This window comes from Protomyctophum parallelum, assembly GCF_964188405.1.
Source record: "Protomyctophum parallelum genome assembly, chromosome: 6".
Classification (NCBI taxonomy): domain Eukaryota; kingdom Metazoa; phylum Chordata; class Actinopteri; order Myctophiformes; family Myctophidae; genus Protomyctophum; species Protomyctophum parallelum.
Genome location: NC_139701.1, coordinates 45,349,412 through 45,369,663, shown reverse-complemented (window position 1 = coordinate 45,369,663; position 20,252 = coordinate 45,349,412). Strand labels below are relative to the sequence as shown.

Genomic DNA, 20,252 nt, shown 5'->3' with positions numbered 1-20,252 from the left:
GGACAGACAGACTGACAGAAACAGGTTTATTACTTGTTACTTGCGCAAGCAGAGGCGCGCAAGTAATGTTTTCGCCCCGGTCTCTTTTCCGCCGTGACAGCTGTCCCGCCATTCGATGTTTATGCAGAAAAACATCAAATCTGTGCCTGTTTTGCTGGGACCAAATGACCACAAATGACCATATTCTTACGTCATCATTTAGAGCTAGTCATACGTATACTATATACATAATCAGTGAAAATAAAATAGCAAATTGTGCCTGATCTGCTGGACCAGAGTACGTGGTGTGTATATGTATGACTAGCTCTTAATGATGACGTAAGAAATATGGTCATTTGTGGTCATTTGGTCCCAGCAAACCAGGCACAGATTTGCTGTTTTCTTGCATAAACATCAAATGGCGGGACAGCTGTCACGGTTTTTGGCGCAAAGTAACCACAGTATACCGCTAATCAACTTACAACTACACACTTTATACAGTATAGAGTATAGAGTATATATGTATACGTATATAGTATATGCCTATATACTATATATATACTATATATATTTCTTACGTCATCATTTAGAGCTAGTCATACGTATACTATATACCATAATCAGTAATAATAAAATAGAAAATTGTGCCTGATCTGCTGGGACCAGAGTCGTGGTGTGTATATGTATGACTAGCTCTTAATGATGACGTAAGAAATATGGTCATTTGTGGTCATTTGGTCCCAGCAAACCAGGCACAGATTTGCTGTTTTCTTGCATAAACATCAAATGGCGGGACAGCTGTCACGGTTTTTGGCGCAAATTAACCACAGTATACCGCTAATCAACTTACAACTACACACTTTATACAGTATAGAATATAGAGTATATATGTATACGTATATAGTATATGCCTATGTACTATATATATACTATATATATTTCCTTTTTACGTCATCATTTAGAGCTAGTCATACGTATACTATATACATAATCAGTAAAAATAAAATAGCAAATTGTGCCTGATCTGCTGGACCAGAGTACGTGGTGTGTATATGTATGACTAGCTCTTAATGATGACGTAAGGACATATGGTCAGTTGTGGTCGTTGGTCCCAGCAAACCAGGCACAGATTTGCTGTTTTCTTGCATAAACATCAAATGGCGGGAGAGCTGTCACGGTTTTTGGCGCAAAGTAACCACAGTATACGCTAATCAACTTACAACTACACACTCTATATAGTATATATGTATAAGTATATGCCTGCTTTGCTGGGACCAAACGACCACAAATGACCATATCTCTTACGTCATCATTTTCATCAAGTTGTGCCTGATCTGCTGGGACCAGAGTACGTGGTGTGTATATGTATGACTAGCTCTTCACCCAAACTTATATAGATATATATAGAAACTTGAATCATACTTAATAATACTAGGTGTTTATATGCATAAAGTAGGTATGTAGCAAATAGTTACATAAAAAAATTATACATTTCAAACGTTCCTTCACAGAGATACTGAGATTTGACAGTTTACCAGCGGTCGAAAGGACTTGCGCGCTCTGCTTGCGCACTAGTTGGCCATTTATGGCCTACTAGTGTGCAACAAGCAAGTATGCACTCGACAGAGTGCAGTTCTAGTTTAATTTACTTTTGTTAGTTAATAAAACTGATAGACGGCGTTTTAAAAGAAGCATTAATGGCGTTTTAAGCGTCACAGGTTTGATCCAATCTGTAGTTTAATGAAAGCTCTCCAAGTCCAACGTGAGTATAGCCGGCTCGGAGGACCAGGTGGTCTGGAAGACAGACTGTATAAATCACACGTAATAATTAATGTTAGTTCTGAAGCCATAAGTTCATAACCCGAGGCAGCGGTTCTCAACCAGGCGGTCCCCGTGCAGCTAAAGATGCAAATGGACCCTCATTAGATCTTTAACTCTTGAGAGCGTATAACCAAACTGACCCGTATAGACCTACAGCCTTGGCATGCAAAGTGTTGATTAACCCATTCTGACCTGAGATCAGATTCTAAAAATGTTCTTCTACATCCTGACAGTTTCCCATTCTGACCTGAGATCAGATTCTAAAAATGTCTTCTATGTCAGTCGCTCTTCGATTTTCAAAAATAGCTAAAGCAAGACATGATGCTAACACCAAAATGGGTAATTGAACACGCGTCTTTAGAATTAACCCCGTAGGGAGTCCATGCCGTCTGGCGATGGCTTAGGGTCTTTTTTAATGATATTAAACAGGATCGCTAGAATCTTTATTTATTGATATATTTGTTTAGTCAGTCCATTCCTTTGTCAGCGATCCTAGACGTGTTTGTTTGTTTGTATGAAGTGAAACATGTCTTATTGTCTGTCACATGATCACCTGCAACAGTTTAACCCACATGTGTGTTCGCCGGCCACAGTTTTAACCCACGTGTGTTCGCACGGCCACAGACGGCATTACAATCACAGAAAACCTCCCAATAATAGAATATTGGCCATCACCCATATTTTTTTTTAAATACTGAATTTCGGGCCTATAAAAGGATTCGCACTGAGCTCATTCTCACTTCTTCCTATCTCCTCTCCTCTCCTCTCCTCTCCTCTCCTCTCCTCTCCCTCTCCTCTCCTCTCTCCTCTCTCCTCTCCTCTCCTCTCCTCTCCTCTCCTCTCCTCCCTGCATGTCTTCCTTACGGTGAAGTGAAAGGACAAACTCCTCCCATCCTAATTAGTCATATTAAGTTATTGGCTGCAGTCGGCTGCATTAATAAATCACTGTAGCCAACACATAAATCTACCTTCCTGCCTAGACACTCACCACAGGAGAGGGGAGGGGAGGGGAGGGGAGGGGAGGGGAGGGGAGGGGAGGGGAGGGGAGGGGGGAGGGGAGAGGAGAGGAGAGGAGAGGAGAGAGGAGAGGAGAGGCAGATGGACAGGCGTTGTTAGTGTGAATAGTCTGTTTGTTGTTTAGCACACACACACACACACACACACACACACACACACCACAGTGGGGTGGGATGGGAGGTGTGGAGGGTTGCAGACAGATGTGACAGAGAAAGAGTCTGGCTCCCACGCCTCATTAGCATATTTAATGACCTCCCCCCCCCATACACACATACACAGACATACACACACATTGATTGATTGAAATATGTATTAACAGTTTGCAGAATTACAGTACATTTGAAGCACAAACTCAATACAAAGACTGTCAACTGTGGGGAAAAAGGGGGGGGGGGGGATTTTACGGGGGCAGTTTGGAATTGCAGCCGTCCGTAGGTGTCCCTTTGAGAGCGGTTTTGAAGGAGTCAAGGGATTCACATGTCTTAATGACTGTTGGTAGGGCGTCCCACATTTTGGTGGCATAGGAGTGAAAATAATGTAGTCCCTTGTTTGTGCCTTGTACACACACACACACACACACACACACACACACACAACGCGCAAGCACACACGTCCACACACGCACACACACAGCATACATTTTGTATTCATATTAAAAAATATATATAATATATTATGCAGATCTAGCCAATCTCAACACAGCAATAATAATGTACAAAGCATATAACAGGTCGCTTCCAGTCAGCATGCAGGAGCTATTCAAGCCTAGGGGAAACCAGGTATGAACTTTTTTTTAAAGACTACAATTTCACGGACCAACATCAAAGAGAGATGTCTATCTGCCATTGGGGTGAATCTATGGAATAATCTGGACACTGAATTAAAATTAAGCAATTCAATCATTAAATTCAAGAGAACATATAAAACAAAGGTAATCGAGGGCTATATGAAATCACTCTAACTAAGTGTTAATTATATAATAATTAATAACAGTAACTATACAGTATAAATGTGTATCCCCGTACCTACCGTTATCTGTATAAAGGAGTTGTGAGTGTGTGTGCGAGGACATACACATCTCAAAATGAAACCAAAACAGTATTCATGTATATGAGGCAACCACTTCATATACATGTAAACACATATGTATGTACGACCATTATGTATATGTTGTGTTTGTATCATAGGCAAATGTATGTACATTATGTATGCATGTACGTATGTATGTTATGTATGTATGTATGTATGTACTATGTATGTATGTATGTATGTATGTATGTATGTATGCTATGTAAGTTTATAAAAGAAACAAGTGAATAAATTATTATTATTAGTAACATCATCATCATTGTAACAATTGTCACTAAGTTGTAGAAATAGTGATTTTTGACCAGCTTTTTTGATCAGATTTATTTTTAGATTTTTTCTTTCAACATGGTTGTGTTTAATCCTTTCATTAGAAATGCAGCAATGTAGAAAACGGATTTCTCTATTTATTTTTAATTTTTCCTTATGAGATTACTGAAATCTCAAAAAGGTGGCTTCGGCTTCAGCCCTTTCCTTTTCGGTCAATTGTATCATGACAACCCCTTTTCCTTGTATGTAATAATATTGGATAAACTGCGAGAGAGAGAGAGAGAGAGAGAGAGGGAGAGAGAGAGAGAGAGAGAGAGAGAGAGAGAGAGAGAGAGAGAGAGAGAGAGAGAGAGAGGAGAGAGAGAGAGAGAGAGAGAGAGAGAGAGATGAAGAGAGAGAGAGAAGAGAGAGAGAGAGAGAGAGAGAGAGAGAGAGAGAGAGAGAGAGAGAGAGAGAGAGAGAGAGAGAGAGAGGCAGTGAAGCAGCAGCAGGTGGTCGGGATCAGGTGTGGAACCTGTAAGCACTAACAGCCTATAGGTGCCGGCTCGCTAGGCCCTGCAGGCCCTACACTGGCTGAGCTTTCTTCGTGTTGGGCAGGTTGTGGTGTTTCTCTGTGTCGTGTTGGGCAGGTTGTGGTGTTTCTCTGTGTCATGTTGGGCAGGTTGTGGTGTTTCTCTGTATCGTGTGGGGCAGGTTGTGGTGTTTCTCTGTGTCGTGTTGGGCAGGTTGTGGTGTTTCTCTGTGTCGTGTTGGCAGGTTGTGGTGTTTCTCTGTGTTGTGTTGGGCAGGTTGTGGTGTTTCTCTGTGTCGTGTTGGGCAGGTTGTGGTGTTTCTCTGTGTCGTGTTGGCCAGGTTGTGATGTTTCTCTGTGTCGTGTTGGGCAGGTTGTGATGTTTCTCTGTGTCGTGTTGGGCAGGTTGTGGTGTTTCTCTGTGTCGTGTTGGGCAGGTTGTGGTGTTTCTCTGTGTCGTGTTGGGCAGGTTGTGGTGTTTCTCTGTGTCGTGTTGGGCAGGTTGTGGTGTTTCTCTGTTTCGTGTTGGGCAGGTTGTGGTGTTTCTCTGTGTCGTGTTGGGCAGGTTGTGGTGTTTCTCTGTGTCGTGTTGGGCAGGTTGTGGTGTTTCTCTGTGTCGTGTTGGGCAGGTTGTGGTGTTTCTCTGTGTCGTGTTGGGCAGGTTGTGGTGTTTCTCTGTGTCATGTTGGGCAGGTTGTGGTGTTTCTCTGTATCGTGTTGGGCAGGTTGTGGTGTTTCTCTGTATCGTGTTGGGCAGGTTGTGGTGTTTCTCTGTATCGTGTTGGGCAGGTTGTGGTGTTTCTCTGTTTCGTGTTGGGCAGGTTGTGGTGTTTCTCTGTTTCGTGTTGGGCAGGTTGTGGCGTTTCTCTGTGTCGTGTTGGGCAGGTTGTGGTGTTTCTCTGTTTCGTGTTGGGCAGGTTGTGGTGTTTCTCTGTGTCGTGTTGGGCAGCTTGTGGTGTTTCTCTGTATTGTGTTGGGCAGGTTGTGGTGTTTCTCTGTTTCGTGTTGGGCAGGTTGTGGTGTTTCTCTGTATCGTGTTGGGCAGGTTGTGGTGTTTCTCTGTGTCGTGTTGGGCAGGTTGTGATGTTTCTCTGTATCGTGTTGGACAGGTTGTGGTGTTTCTCTGTGTCGTGTTGGGTAGGTTGTGGTGTTTCTCTGTGTCGTGTTGGGCAGGTTGTGGTGTTTCTCTGTGTCGTGTTGGACAGGTTGTGGTGTTTCTCTGTGTCGTGTTGGGTAGGTTGTGGTGTTTCTCTGTATCGTGTTGGGCAGGTTGTGGTGTTTCTCTGTGTCGTGTTGGGTAGGTTGTGGTGTTTCTCTGTGTCGTGTTGGGCAGGTTGTGGTGCTTCTCTGTATCGTGTTGGACAGGTTGTGATGTTTCTCTGTATCGTGTTGGACATGTTGTGGTGTTTCTCTGTATCGTGTTGGGCAGGTTGTGGTGTTTCTCTGTTTCGTGTTGGGCAGGTTGTGGTGTTTCTCTGTATCGTGTTGGGCAGGTTGTGGTGTTTCTCTGTGTCGTGTTGGGCAGGTTGTGATGTTTCTCTGTATCGTGTTGGACAGGTTGTGGTGTTTCTCTGTGTCGTGTTGGGTAGGTTGTGGTGTTTCTCTGTGTCGTGTTGGGCAGGTTGTGGTGTTTCTCTGTGTCGTGTTGGACAGGTTGTGGTGTTTCTCTGTGTCGTGTTGGGTAGGTTGTGGTGTTTCTCTGTATCGTGTTGGGCAGGTTGTGGTGTTTCTCTGTGTCGTGTTGGGTAGGTTGTGGTGTTTCTCTGTGTCGTGTTGGGCAGGTTGTGGTGCTTCTCTGTATCGTGTTGGACAGGTTGTGATGTTTCTCTGTATCGTGTTGGACAGGTTGTGGTGTTTCTCTGTATCGTGTTGGGCAGGTTGTGGTGTTTCTCTGTATCGTGTTGGACAGGTTGTGGTGTTTCTCTGTATCGTGTTGGACAGGTTGTGATGTTTCTCTGTATCGTGTTGGACAGGTTGTGGTGTTTCTCTGTATCGTGTTGGACAGGTTGTGGTGTTTCTCTGTTTCGTGCTGGTCGGCTGTGGCTCAGGAGTTAGAGCAGGTCGTCCAATGATCCCTGGGTCGGCGGTTTGAATCCCGGCTCCTCCTCCTGTCCACATGTGGAAGTGTCCTTGGGCAAAGATACTGAACGCTACATTGCCTCCAGTGAGTCGGTCGGTGTGAGCTCGCCACCATTGGTGTGTGAATGTGGGAAGTGAGGACGCTGGGGACTGTTCACCGCTTCACCTCCCAATGTATGAATGAATGAACCATTGTAAAGCGCTTTGAGCACTTGGAAAAGCTCTATAAAAATGCAATTCATTGTTGTTATTATGTTTCTCTGCTTCGTGCTGGGCAGGTTGTGGTGCTGTTTCTCTGTCTATATTGTAGGACTTTCCTGCGTGGATCATAGACTGTAAAAAATATGGACAAAGCGTTCCCCGGGTCTAACATGAACGTAAAATGAAGCCTGTCAGTCCTTGAATTGTACATCGCCATCTTTCTAGATCCGTTTGGGCCCAGCTGGCCCATTGGCTGGCCCAGACAACGAGGCAGGACTTCCCCCCTTCTTCTTCGTTGGTTTTTATTTTGACTCGAGTGGGTGGGGAATCCCGTTCATAGACTGTAACGTAGCCACGCCCCTCAGAACATGCGCAACTTTATGGTCATTTGTTTAATAAATGGGACCATAGTTTTCCAAAAAGAATATTATGACATTTTAAATTAGACTTTAAACTAGTGACTGGAAGCAGAAAGTATTCATGACCATGTTTATTAAGGTAATACAGTCTAGGTGAAGTTGGGCCCAAATACATGGACCTCTATGGGGCTATGGGTTTTTTTTGGGCCCAATGACAGCGCCACAACAGGCCATTATATGAACTTTCAGGAAGTCCCAATTTCCTTGTGGCTTGTGGTGCTGTGGCGGTGCAGGGTGAGGTGTTATTATGGATCACACCACAGCTCTAGGAAAGGAAAGGAAAGGAAAGGGTGGTGTTATTATGGATCACACCACAGCTCCAGGAAAGGAAAGGAAAGGAAAGGGTGGTGTTATTATGAATCACACCACAGCTCTAGGAAAGGAAAGGGTGGTGTTATTATGAATCACTGATTGGCTCTAACGATGGGTGGTGACTCATGCCACCTAAGCCCAAACCAATTAGCCAGTTTCCAATGTCACAATACTAATAATAAACATGACAGGTTTAAATATACACAAATACAAAAATACAACAGGTACAGAATGTGTACACAATATGCAATATTTAAGCACAATAATACACATTGATTTCAGGATAGGACACAAAAAGATTGTCATGGATAACAAAAATCTTATTTGAAATTCCAGATGACTCATTTGTTAATTGTTTGATGTTGAAAATAAAAAAGGGATAAAGTCCCAAAGCTCCTAGTGAGGAAGCTGAGACCATTACTTTAATTATCACCAATTGTGTCCGATGCTGAGAACAAATGAGGATGAGGACTAGTAGTTCTTCAGGAGGGGCACTCCATCAGAGTACATCATCCGACAACCTACAGATAAGAAAGAGAACATGTGAGATACAAATAGTACAACAGGTGAGTGCCTAAACATAATAGAGTGTGGGGCATGCACACTGTACTACTGCAAGAGTTAAAATCATGTTAAAAACCTTCAAGTAAAAAGGGGGATAAATTCACCACAAATGTACTCAAAGGTATACTGGATTGAGAGACTCATAATAAATGTACAATTATAGGAATGGTCTGATGTCGAAAGACTCATTCAAGCCCTTATTAACAGTATTGAGGGTTGACATCCAAAAAGTTTCACGCTGAAGGAGTAGAACATCAATGTCTCCACCCCTAGGTGGCAGTTGGACCCTTTCAATACCAATATACCTCAAGGAGGAAATACAATGTTGGGCTTGGTGGAAATGTAGGGCTACAGGATTTTTGAAAATTTTGTTTCTTATGTCACTCCTATGTTCCGAAATTCTGGTTTTAAGGGGTCTTAGAGTTTTGCCTATGTAGGCAAGCCCACACACACACTTAAGCATATAGACCACATTATTTGTCGTACAGCTGATAATGCCCTTGACTTTAAAAGTCTTGCCTGTAGTAGGGTGATTAAATGTATGACATTTAGATGTGAAACCACATTGTGCACATCTGCCACACTTGTAATTGCCATCTGGAACATCAGACAAAAAATGTGTGGGTGTCTCCTGACGTAAATGTGACCTAACCAAGAGGTTCTTAAGATTAGGTGGTCTTTTGTAGACTATGCGAGGAGGGGCAGAAAAGGTTCTTCCTAGGGAGGGATCTGACCTCAAGATATGCCAGTGCTTTTTGATCGTTGCTTCGAAATGTCTCCCTAATGGAGAATACTGTGTATAACAGTTAATTTGTTGGGCTTTATCAGTCTTCTCCTTTGTTTTAAGACAATCTAATTGGGTACATTCACTGAATTTGTCTATGGCAGGTTTGATCCATTCATCTGGGTACCCACGTTGTTCAAAACGATTTTGGAGGTCATTTGCATGTGTAGTGAATGATTGATCTGAGCTGCAGATCCTACGTACCCGTTTGAACTGACCCATAGGGATGCCCTTCTTCAATGGGGTCGGATGATAACTTTCACCATGTAACAGGGCATTTCGGTCTGTCGGTTTCCTATACAGATCCATGTTTAGTCTGTTGTTTTCTTTAATGACAAGAATGTCAAGAAAATTCATTCGGCAACGATCAGAGGCCATGGTGAACCTTAAAGAATGACTGCTGTCATTTAAAAAGTTGTGGAAGGCTGTCAACTCTGTAGAAGAACCAGTCCAGATAAGGAATATATCATCTATATAACGTTTCCACAACTGAATGTGTTGTAGAAACGGATTGTGACTGGAATCTAAAATAAACTCAGTTTCAAGGAGCCCAACGAAAAGGTTAGCGTAATTGGGTGCAATCTTACTACCCATAGCTGTACCACATTTTTGTAAGTAAAAGTCATTTTCAAACAAGAAAAAGTTTTTAGTAAGCACTATTTCAGTGAGATCTTTCAAACATTTAGTGCTGGGGATAACTTCAACCCTCTGATTGAGAAAGTGTTCAATTCCCTCTAGACCACCTTGGTGTGGGATGTTCGTATATAAACTTTCCACATCTAGTGTAACAAGAAAAGACTCATTATCAACTGATTCTATGGTTTGTAGGGCCTGAATGAAATCACTTGAGTCCCTTAAGTAAGAGGGTAGTGCAAAAACATGTGGCTTAAGGAAATAATCAATAAATGAAGAAATCTTCTCTGTAAGAGAGCCTATCCCTGAAACAATAGGTCTGCCTGGAGGTACATCAGTAAAGTTTTTATGAATTTTGGGCAGGGTATATATCACTGGTGTAACAGGGCAGTCAACCTTCATATAGTTGAATTCATTCTTATTGAGATCTCCTGTTTCTAAATAGTGCTCAAGAATTCTGTGAATATAGTTCCTGAACTCTATAGTGGGGTTGCCATTCAATTTTTGGTAAAACACATCATTATTGAGCTGTCTATGTATTTCACCAACATATGCTACTCTGTCCAAGAGGACAATAGCACCCCCTTTGTCAGCAGACTGTACAACAACAGATTTATCATTTTTTAATTCTAACAAAGCATCACGTTGTGACTTGGCCATGTTATTAGTGACCTTATACTGTTGTTTCTTAGATAAGAGTTGTGACACTTCACTTTCAACCAGTCTGCAATATGTGTCTATGGATGAGTTCCTATGTTTAGGTGGAATAAATGTAGATCTTTTCTTAAACTGTTTCAAAGGCCCTATATTGGGCTCAGCAATATCATCAGGGTTAACTAATGGAGGCTGTGTATTTTCTGAGCTAACCTCCTGTACCCTGTTACCGTTTACATTAGAAAAGAATTCCCTCAGTCTAAGATTGCGGAAGAATTTTTGAAAGTCTACTAAAGTGTCAAAATCATTACATTGGGTAGTAGGTACAAAAGACAAGCCCTTACTAAGAGCTGCTAAGCATGTGTCTGTAATGGACCTACTTGACAAGTTGATTACATTGCACTCCGTTTGTGGCTGCGAGTCCAATGAGGGTCTCTTTGACTTCTTCCCCTGGCCCCTCCTGCACCTCTTCCTCCTCGGAGGGGGAGGTGGGGGGGTCGTGTGTCGCCGTGTGGATGGTCGTCTAAAAAAGGGCCACTCTGGGACTGGGTGTTGTGACTGCTGGAGTCGGAGTCGATCCCAATGGAGGAGGCTGAAGAGTAGTCAGTCACCTGATGCCTGGGGCCGCGCTGCTTTTGTTTCCTGTATCGGTGAGGTCTATAGTTGTGGTTGTAGTGTCCTCTTCCTGGACCTGGGGCGGCTGGAGCCTGGGCATCTGTAGCTGGGACAGCTTGGTCCTTGATTCTCCATTTGTACACCAGATTGTTGGCATAATCAAACTTAACTTTCTCAAATTTTCTCAATTTCTTGTTTGTGGTGTCTCTTTCCACATACAGTTTGTGTTCTTCACAGTCTTTAAAAATAGTCTCTAATTTCTCATGAGTGATAATCTCTGAAATTGAATCTTTTCTTAAGATCTCAATTTCTGCCCTGACTTTCTTAAGTTGCTCGGACAGCTCTTCAATAGTAAGAACCATGAGATCAAAAGAGCATTTGTTCGTAATCTCACACCATTTATCACAGAAAGCCTCATTATCCTTACCAAATTGAGGTACTATCTGTATGCGCAGCCCGTGCGGGATCACTTTGTTGCGGACATGGTCACTCAGAGAGACGGCATGTAGGTACGTGCGTGCTTCTCTGGCTTGTAGTTTAGTAATGGTTCTTCTCAGTGTCTCTGTGTCCATCACGTTGGAAACACTGGAGCCGGTGAACAGTGAGTCCGTCATCATGATGCGAGAGTAGTCAGCATTGCTGAATTCAAAAGTACCTGATAAGTATCCATGTGTCCCAGTTAAGGGTTGACTGGGATCCATTGTCAAACTGTCGGGTCCCTCTCAAAGGATGTGACAGGAGTCTGGTCTGTGGAGTGCTATGCAACAAGCTCAAAAGCAAACTAACAAAGGAAATAGAGCATGCACCTCCACTCTAGCCCAGGTGCTAGACAAAAGGCAGTACAATAGAAAAAATAGAGTCTGCAACACTGGTATGAAAAACTCAGCTCCACTGGTTTATTTGATTCAACGTTTCGATCCCTTAGGATCTTCTTCAGGAATAGTGTGACAGGGAATGGGTGTGTACCTATATACAGGAAGGGGTACAACTGATTGGCTCTAACGATGGGTGGTGACTCATGCCACCTAAGCCCAAACCAATTAGCCAGTTTCCAATGTCACAATACTAATAATAAACATGACAGGTTTAAATATACACAAATACAAAAATACAACAGGTACAGAATGTGTACACAATATGCAATATTTAAGCACAATAATACACATTGATTTCAGGATAGGACACAAAAAGATTGTCATGGATAACAAAAATCTTATTTGAAATTCCAGATGACTCATTTGTTAATTGTTTGATGTTGAAAATAAAAAAGGGATAAAGTCCCAAAGCTCCTAGTGAGGAAGCTGAGACCAGGGTCAGTTCAAACGGGTACGTAGGATCTGCAGCTCAGATCAATCATTCACTACACATGCAAATTACCTCCAAAATCGTTTTGAACAACGTGGGTACCCAGATGAATGGATCAAACCTGCCATAGACAAATTCAGTGAATGTACCCAATTAGATTGTCTTAAAACAAAGGAGAAGACTGATAAAGCCCAACAAATTAACTGTTATACACAGTATTCTCCATTAGGGAGACATTTCGAAGCAACGATCAAAAAGCACTGGCATATCTTGAGGTCAGATCCCTCCCTAGGAAGAACCTTTTCTGCCCCTCCTCGCATAGTCTACAAAAGACCACCTAATCTTAAGAACCTCTTGGTTAGGTCACATTTACGTCAGGAGACACCCACACATTTTTTGTCTGATGTTCCAGATGGCAATTACAAGTGTGGCAGATGTGCACAATGTGGTTTCACATCTAAATGTCATACATTTAATCACCCTACTACAGGCAAGACTTTTAAAGTCAAGGGCATTATCAGCTGTACGACAAATAATGTGGTCTATAGCCTATGCTTAAGTGTGTGTGTGGGCTTGCCTACATAGGCAAAACTCTAAGACCCCTTAAAACCAGAATTTCGGAACATAGGAGTGACATAAGAAACAAAATTTTCAAAAATCCTGTAGCCCTACATTTCCACCAAGCCCAACATTGTATTTCCTCCTTGAGGTATATTGGTATTGAAAGGGTCCAACTGCCACCTAGGGGTGGAGACATTGATGTTCTACTCCTTCAGCGTGAAACTTTTTGGATGTCAACCCTCAATACTGTTAATAAGGGCTTGAATGAGTCTTTCGACATCAGACCATTCCTATAATTGTACATTTATTATGAGTCTCTCAATCCAGTATACCTTTGAGTACATTTGTGGTGAATTTATCCCCCTTTTTACTTGAAGGTTTTTAACATGATTTTAACTCTTGCAGTAGTACAGTGTGCATGCCCCACACTCTATTATGTTTAGGCACTCACCTGTTGTACTTTTTGTATCTCACATGTTCTCTTTCTTATCTGTAGGTTGTCGGATGATGTACTCTGATGGAGTGCCCCTCCTGAAGAACTACTAGTCCTCATCCTCATTTGTTCTCAGCATCGGACACAATTGGTGATAATTAAAGTAATGGTCTCAGCTTCCTCACTAGGAGCTTTGGGACTTTATCCCTTTTTTATTTTCAACATCAAACAATTAACAAATGAGTCATCTGGAATTTCAAATAAGATTTTTGTTATCCATGACAATCTTTTTGTGTCCTATCCTGAAATCAATGTGTATTATTGTGCTTAAATATTGCATATTGTGTACACATTCTGTACCTGTACCTTGTATTTGTGTATATTTAAACCTGTCATGTTTATTATTAGTATTGTGACATTGGAAACTGGCTAATTGGTTTGGGCTTAGGTGGCATGAGTCACCACCCATCGTTAGAGCCAATCAGTTGTACCCCTTCCTGTATATAGGTACACACCCATTCCCTGTCACACTATTCCTGAAGAAGATCCTAAGGGATCGAAACGTTGAATCAAATAAACCAGTGGAGCTGAGTTTTTCATACCAGTGTTGCAGACTCTATTTTTTCTATTGTACTGCCTTTTGTCTAGCACCTGGGCTAGAGTGGAGGTGCATGCTCTATTTCCTTTGTTATTATGAATCACACCACAGCTCCAGGAAAGGAAAGGGTGGTGTTATTATGAATCACACCACAGCTCTAGGAAAGGAAAGGAAAGGGTGGTGTTATTATGAATCACACCACAGCTCCAGGAAAGGAAAGGAAAGGGTGGCGTTATTATGAATCACACCACAGCTCTAGGAAAGGAAAGGAAAGGGTGGTGTTATTATGAATCACACCACAGCTCCAGGAAACGACACCTGAACTGTGTGCACAAAGTTGTAATAATTATATTTATGCATATATTTCTTCTCTTGCAGCGCGCACGTTTGTGGTACTACAATTGTGTGTGTGTGTGTGTGTGTGTGTGTGTGTGTGTGTGTGTGTGTGTGTGTGTGTGTGTGTGTGTGTGTGTGTGTGTGTGTGTGTGTGTGTGTGTGTGTGTGTGTGTGTGTGTGTGTGTGTGTGTGTGTGTGTGTGTGTGTGTGTGTGTGTGTGTGTGCGCGCGCAGCGCGCGCTGCACTGCACCTCGCGCGTGTGTTTACATCAATGTTATTAGTTGCAGCTTCATGTTGCAATCTGTTGCAGACAGACAGACAGACAGACAGACAGACAGACAGACAGACAGCTGCAAGCTTTAATGTGGGTTCATTTGGGTTCATGTTGGGCTGGCCCGGTTCTCTCTCTCTCTCTCTCTCTATCTCTCTCTCTCTCTCTCTCTCTCTCTCTCTCTCTCTCTCCCCCCCTGACAGACCTGAGTCATAGCCTTGCTCCCAGCGCCCCAGGGGCTGATGGGTAATATTTCTCTCCCACTCCCCACCAACAATTTTATCCGCAGGCGAGCGAGTCGCCCGGCCGGTCGATACTCCCTCAGGCTGCTAAATCACTCTGGAGGGGGGAGGGGAGGGGAGGGGAGGGGAGGATCCATAGGGTTCAATGAGGAGGGGAGGGGAGGGGAGGGGAGGGGAGGGGAGAGGAGAGGAGAGGAGAGGAGAGGAGAGGAGAGGAGGGGAGGGGAGGGGAGGGGAGAGGAGAGGAGAGGAGAGGAGAGGAGAGGAGAGGAGAGGAGAGGAGAGGAGAGGAGAGGAGAGGAGAGGAGAGGAGAGGGTTCAATGCAGCCAGAGGGAGGGGAGGGGAGGAGAGATAAGTGAGATTGCAGAGAACAGTATGCTGTTAGCTGTATATGCTAATTATGCTAATAGTACTGTAAACAACTGTGTTGTGTGTGTGTGTGTGTGTGTGTGTGTGTGTGTGTGTGTGTGTGTGTGTGTGTGTGTGTGTGTGAGGGTGTGTGTGTGTGTGTTTGTTGGATGAAGGAACGCCCCTATCGATCTCGATGCCTGAGACACAGGAGTCGGATTTCACCTCACACACACACACACACACACACACACACACACACACACACACACGGTGTAGTAGCAGGGTAGAGTTGCTTTATGAACAGGGAAACCCTGTCAGACAGACTGCCTATCTCCCAGTCTGCACGCACGCACGCACGCACGCATGCATGTGCACACAGTAGGACTGCAGTGATGTGTGTGTGTGGAGGTAATCATGATTTATGTCTGATGGTCTGTGTATAAATGGAGAGATGCATTGTGGTTACTGTAGTTGTATTCTTCAATGAAGAGATGCATTGTGGTTAGTGTAGTTGTATTATTCAATGAAGAGATGCATTGTGGTTAGTGTAGTTGTAGTCTTCAATGAAGAGATGCATTGTGGTTAGTGTAGTTGTAGTCTTCAATGAAGAGATGCATTGTGGTTAGTGCAGTTGCCTGTGCATTGAATGGAGAGATGCATTGAGGTTAGTGTAGTTGTATTCTTCAATGAAGAGATACATTGTGGTTTAGTGTAGTTGCCTGTGTATTGAATGAAGAGATGCATTGTGGTTAGTGTAGTTGTAGTCTTCAATAAAGAGATGCATTGTGGTTAGTGTAGTTGCCTGTGTATTCAATGAAGAGATGCATTGTGGTTAGTGTAGTTGCCTGTGTATTGAATGAAGAGATGCATTGTGGTTAGTGTAGTTGCCTGTGTATTGAATGAAGAGATGCATTGTGGTTAGTGTAGTTGCCTGTGCATTGAATGAAGGGATGCATTGAGGTTAGTGTAGTTGTAGTCTTCAATGAAGAGATGCATTATCGACTCAGGCTAAACTCTTTCTTGATGCACATACGGTTCTAAACCCAATGCAGTCTGGCTTCAGGGTACTGTGACAGCATGCCTTAATGTCATGGATGACATCAGGGATGCCCTGGGCTCAAAATCGCTCTGTGCAGCCTTATTCATTGATCTTAGCAAGGCATTTGACACCGTGGACCACCATGTCTTGCTAAATGTCCTCTCGAATACTGGTTTTCGCCACAATGTGCTAGGCTGGTTCAAAAGCTACTTATTTGGCCGCACACAGTGTGTTAAATGTGGCGACACTCTGTCTGACTCTATCACCCTAGGGAAAGGAGTCCCTCAAGGTTCCATTCCAGGACCTTTGCTTTCTCTGCTGTATGTGAACCATATCTGTAGTTAATCCAAGCATAGTAGGTATCATATGTATGCAGATGACACAATGCTGTATTCATAGTAGGTATCATATGTATGCAGATGACACAATGCTGTATTCATAGTAGGTATCATATGTATGCAGATGACACAATGCTGTATTCCTGTGCCCCCCCCCCCCCCCCTCACTTGATGTGGCAGTGTCAAACTTGGCCTCTGACTTTGTCTCCTTGCAGCATGAACTGCTAAACAGCAAACTGCTACTAAATGGCCACAAAACCTGCAAGGCCATGCTATTTTCTCCAAATAGCCTATAGTCCAGGGGTGGGCAACCGGCGGCCCGGGGGGCACATGCGGCCCCCACCTTTACTTAATGTGGCCCTCAGGTTAATGTCAGAATGCTGATATAATGTTGGTTTCAGCTGTCACTATTCCACAACATGCAAAACATGACCCGCTTTTATTACTTCAGTCTAAATTAGTAGCTCAATGCTCAACACAAGTATAATTAAAGGCATTTGAAATTACATAAAAATGTAAATTTTCAGGATTCCAATTAAAAAATAGCAAAAATTCAAGATTTCAATTCGAATATAGCAAAAAATAGCTGATCTACAAGCTCAAAACGTGTCGCAGCGCGACGCGTTTTGAGCTTGTAGATCAGCTATTTTTGCTACGACAAAATTACTACGACAAAACATTAATGGAGCGAAACATCTGTGAAGGGTGGCTCCCGGCTGATGACCCTGCAGCCAGCACCATGGCACCGTCGGAGGTGCGTCAGGCAGAAATGCCCAGCAAGTCTAATCACTTGTGCTTACATCTATGGCCCTCTGGAGTGAGTGTGGAAATATAGTGGCCCTCGCCATCGTCAAAGTTGCCCAGCCCTGCTATAGTCAATGTCCCCTCAAATATCAGCACTCTGGATGGAGTATCCATGGAATGGGTTGAGTTGTATAAATATCTTGGGATTTGGTTGGACAACAAGTTAAACTCCAAACACCACATTGACGCCTTGGCAAAAAAAGCTTAAGTTCACGCTGAGTTTCTTCTACAGAATGAAGTCCTGCTTCTCTAATGCTTCTCGCAAAAAGCTGGTTACAGGCAGTGTTGTTTTTGGCAGCAAATTTCTATTTTAGTTTTAGTCATAGTCTCTTGAATAGTTTTCACTTTGTTTTAGTCACATTTTAGTCACCTGGAATGTTTAGTCTAGTTTTAGTCGACTAAATGTCATACGATTTTAGTCGACTAAATCTACAGTTTGATTTAGTCGACTAAAATGTGTTTTGACAGGCCTTGATGTCGTTGTAATGACATATTTTACACTTTGGTTGCATGCTGAAAATAGCAGCTAACACTTATGGAGATACCGTCTACCGCTTTGCTAGTTCCTCAACTCTGAGCAAACTTTGACCCCCTGTTTTTTTTCTTTTTTTCTTTCTGTTTGTTTGTTTACAGACACTGGCCAATCAGAGAGCCCCAATCAAGCCAGTGACTCTGACATCAAAGAGCAGTCGGAGAACGGTAAGAACCGTGTGTGTGTGTGTGCGTGTGTGTGTGTGTGTGTGTGCGTGTGCGTGTGCGTGTGCGTGTGCGTGTGTGTGTGCGCGCGTGCGTGCGTGCGTGTGTCTTGACCATATGTCAGGTCATTGAAGCTTTCCCCTTGTCACTATACTGTCGCATGCACACACACACACTCATGCACACACACACACACACACACACACACACACACACACACACACACACACACACTCATGCACATACATAAACACTGCAGTGTGTGTGACCTGTGTTTGGGTCTGTTCTATCTCAAATATGCACACGATCATGTCTCTCTCTCTCTCTCTCTCTCTCTCTCTCTCTCTCTCTCTCTCTCTCTCTCTCTCTCTCTCTCTCTCTCTCTCTCTCTCCCCCTCCCCCCCTCTCTCCCTCTCTCCCTCCCTCTCTCTGTCTCTATGTCTCTCGCCCTCCCTCTCTCTCATTTCCCAAATCCCTTTTGCTTTTCTGGAGGAAACCGTCCATCTGTCGTTTGGTCTAACCTGGATTACGCACGCACACACATAAGCACACACACACACACACACACACACACACACACACATGCACGCGCACACTCAGAATGACCTGTATTTGACCCCACCGCTCACAGCGAGAAGTTGTGGTTTCATCAGACACCAGACACTCTCTCTCTCTCTCTCTCTCTCACGCAGAAACACACACGTACGCACACGCGCGCACACACACACACACACACACACACACACACACACACACACGCAATTAATATTGCCAGCAGAATATACTTACAGTAGCAAAGTGCGTCTAACGTCATACAACCCGCCTAGTATGATACAACAGTAGTTTTAACCTAGTATGATACAACAGTATAGTTTTAACCTAGTATGATACAACAGTAGTTTTAACCTAGTATGATACAACAGTAGTTTTAACCTAGTATGATACAACAGTAGTTTTAAGTAGTAATACGTTATTAGTAATAACAATTAAGGATGGAGCTCGATAACCGATACCCGAAAATAGCAGATAACACGCTTATCCAGTACCCGGTATCGATAAGCTTTGGGCTTATCCAGTACCCGGTATCGATAAGCTTTGGGCTTATCCAGTACCCGGTATCGATAAGCTTTGGACTCATCCAGTACCCGGTATCAATAAGCTCTGGGTTTATCCAGTACCCGGTATCAATAAGCTTTGGGCTTATCCAGTACCCGGTATCAATAAGCTTTGGGCTTATCCAGTACCCGGTATCAATAAGCTTTGGGCTTATCCAGTACCCGGTATCAATAAGCTTTGGACTTATCCAGTACCCGGTATCAATAAGCTTTGGGCTTACCCAGTACCCGGTATCAATAAGCTTTGTGCTTATCCAGTACCCGGTATCAATAAGCTTTGGGCTTATCCAGTACCCGGTATCAATAAGCTTTGGGATAATAGCAGATCTACAAGCTCACAATGCGTCGTTGTGAGCTTGTATTTATACAAATAAAAAACATAAACCTGACAAAAAAACAATTCAGAGGGGGTCCTTGTGCACAGATACATGGGGATCCTTGTGCACAGATACATGGGGGTCCTTGTGCACAGATACATGGGGGTCCTTGTGCACAGATACATGGGGGTCCTTGTGCACAGATACATGGGGATTCTTGTGCACAGATACATGGGGATCCTTGTGCACAGATACATGGGGGTCCTTGTGCACAGATACATGGGGGTCCTTGTGCACAGATACATGGGGATCCTTGTGCACAGATACATGGGGGTCCTTGTGCACAGATACATGGGGATCCTTGTGCACAGATACATGGGGGTCCTTGTGCACAGATACATGGGGGTCCTTGTGCACAGATACATGGGGGTCCTTGTGCACAGATACATGGGGATCCTTGTGCACAGATACATGGGGGTCCTTGTGCACAGATACATGGGGGTCCTTGTGCACAGATACATGGGGCTCCTTGTGCACAGATACATGGGGGTCCTTGAGCACAGATACATGGGGGTCCTTGTGAACAAGCCTAAATAAATAAGCCCAAAAAACCCACAACATACAACTATAACTACCAATATTTTCAAGCTACTTTCATGAACAACAAGCCCCAAGTGGCTTATAACAAGCAGACATGGCAACACTGGTAACAACTGGAGAAGTCCATGAAGGACTCCCTTTTTAAAAAAGGAGATTTAAGACGTTTCTACCTCAACGTCGCAACACAAATAAGACAAACTATGAAAAACGAGTATATGCCGTCACATTATCAAATGAAATGGAGCACCGAAGTCTGACGTCAATATCGGTAGAGGGCGCAAATCCACAGGTTCATGTACT

The 20,252-nt window shown here is 43.4% G+C and overlaps 1 protein-coding gene across 1 annotated transcript in view; it reads left to right on the top strand.

The window, feature by feature from the left end:
- Positions 1-20,252, top strand: part of LOC310860024 (nuclear factor 1 A-type) — a gene marked incomplete at its 3' end in the record, with an annotated part of 93,882 nt that overhangs the window by 70,812 nt on the left and 2,818 nt on the right. Inside the window, exon 5 of the mRNA XM_083766787.1 lies at positions 17,858-17,923. Within this exon, the coding sequence (XP_083622913.1) occupies positions 17,858-17,923 (66 nt within the window). The remainder of the gene's footprint in view (positions 1-17,857; positions 17,924-20,252) is intronic.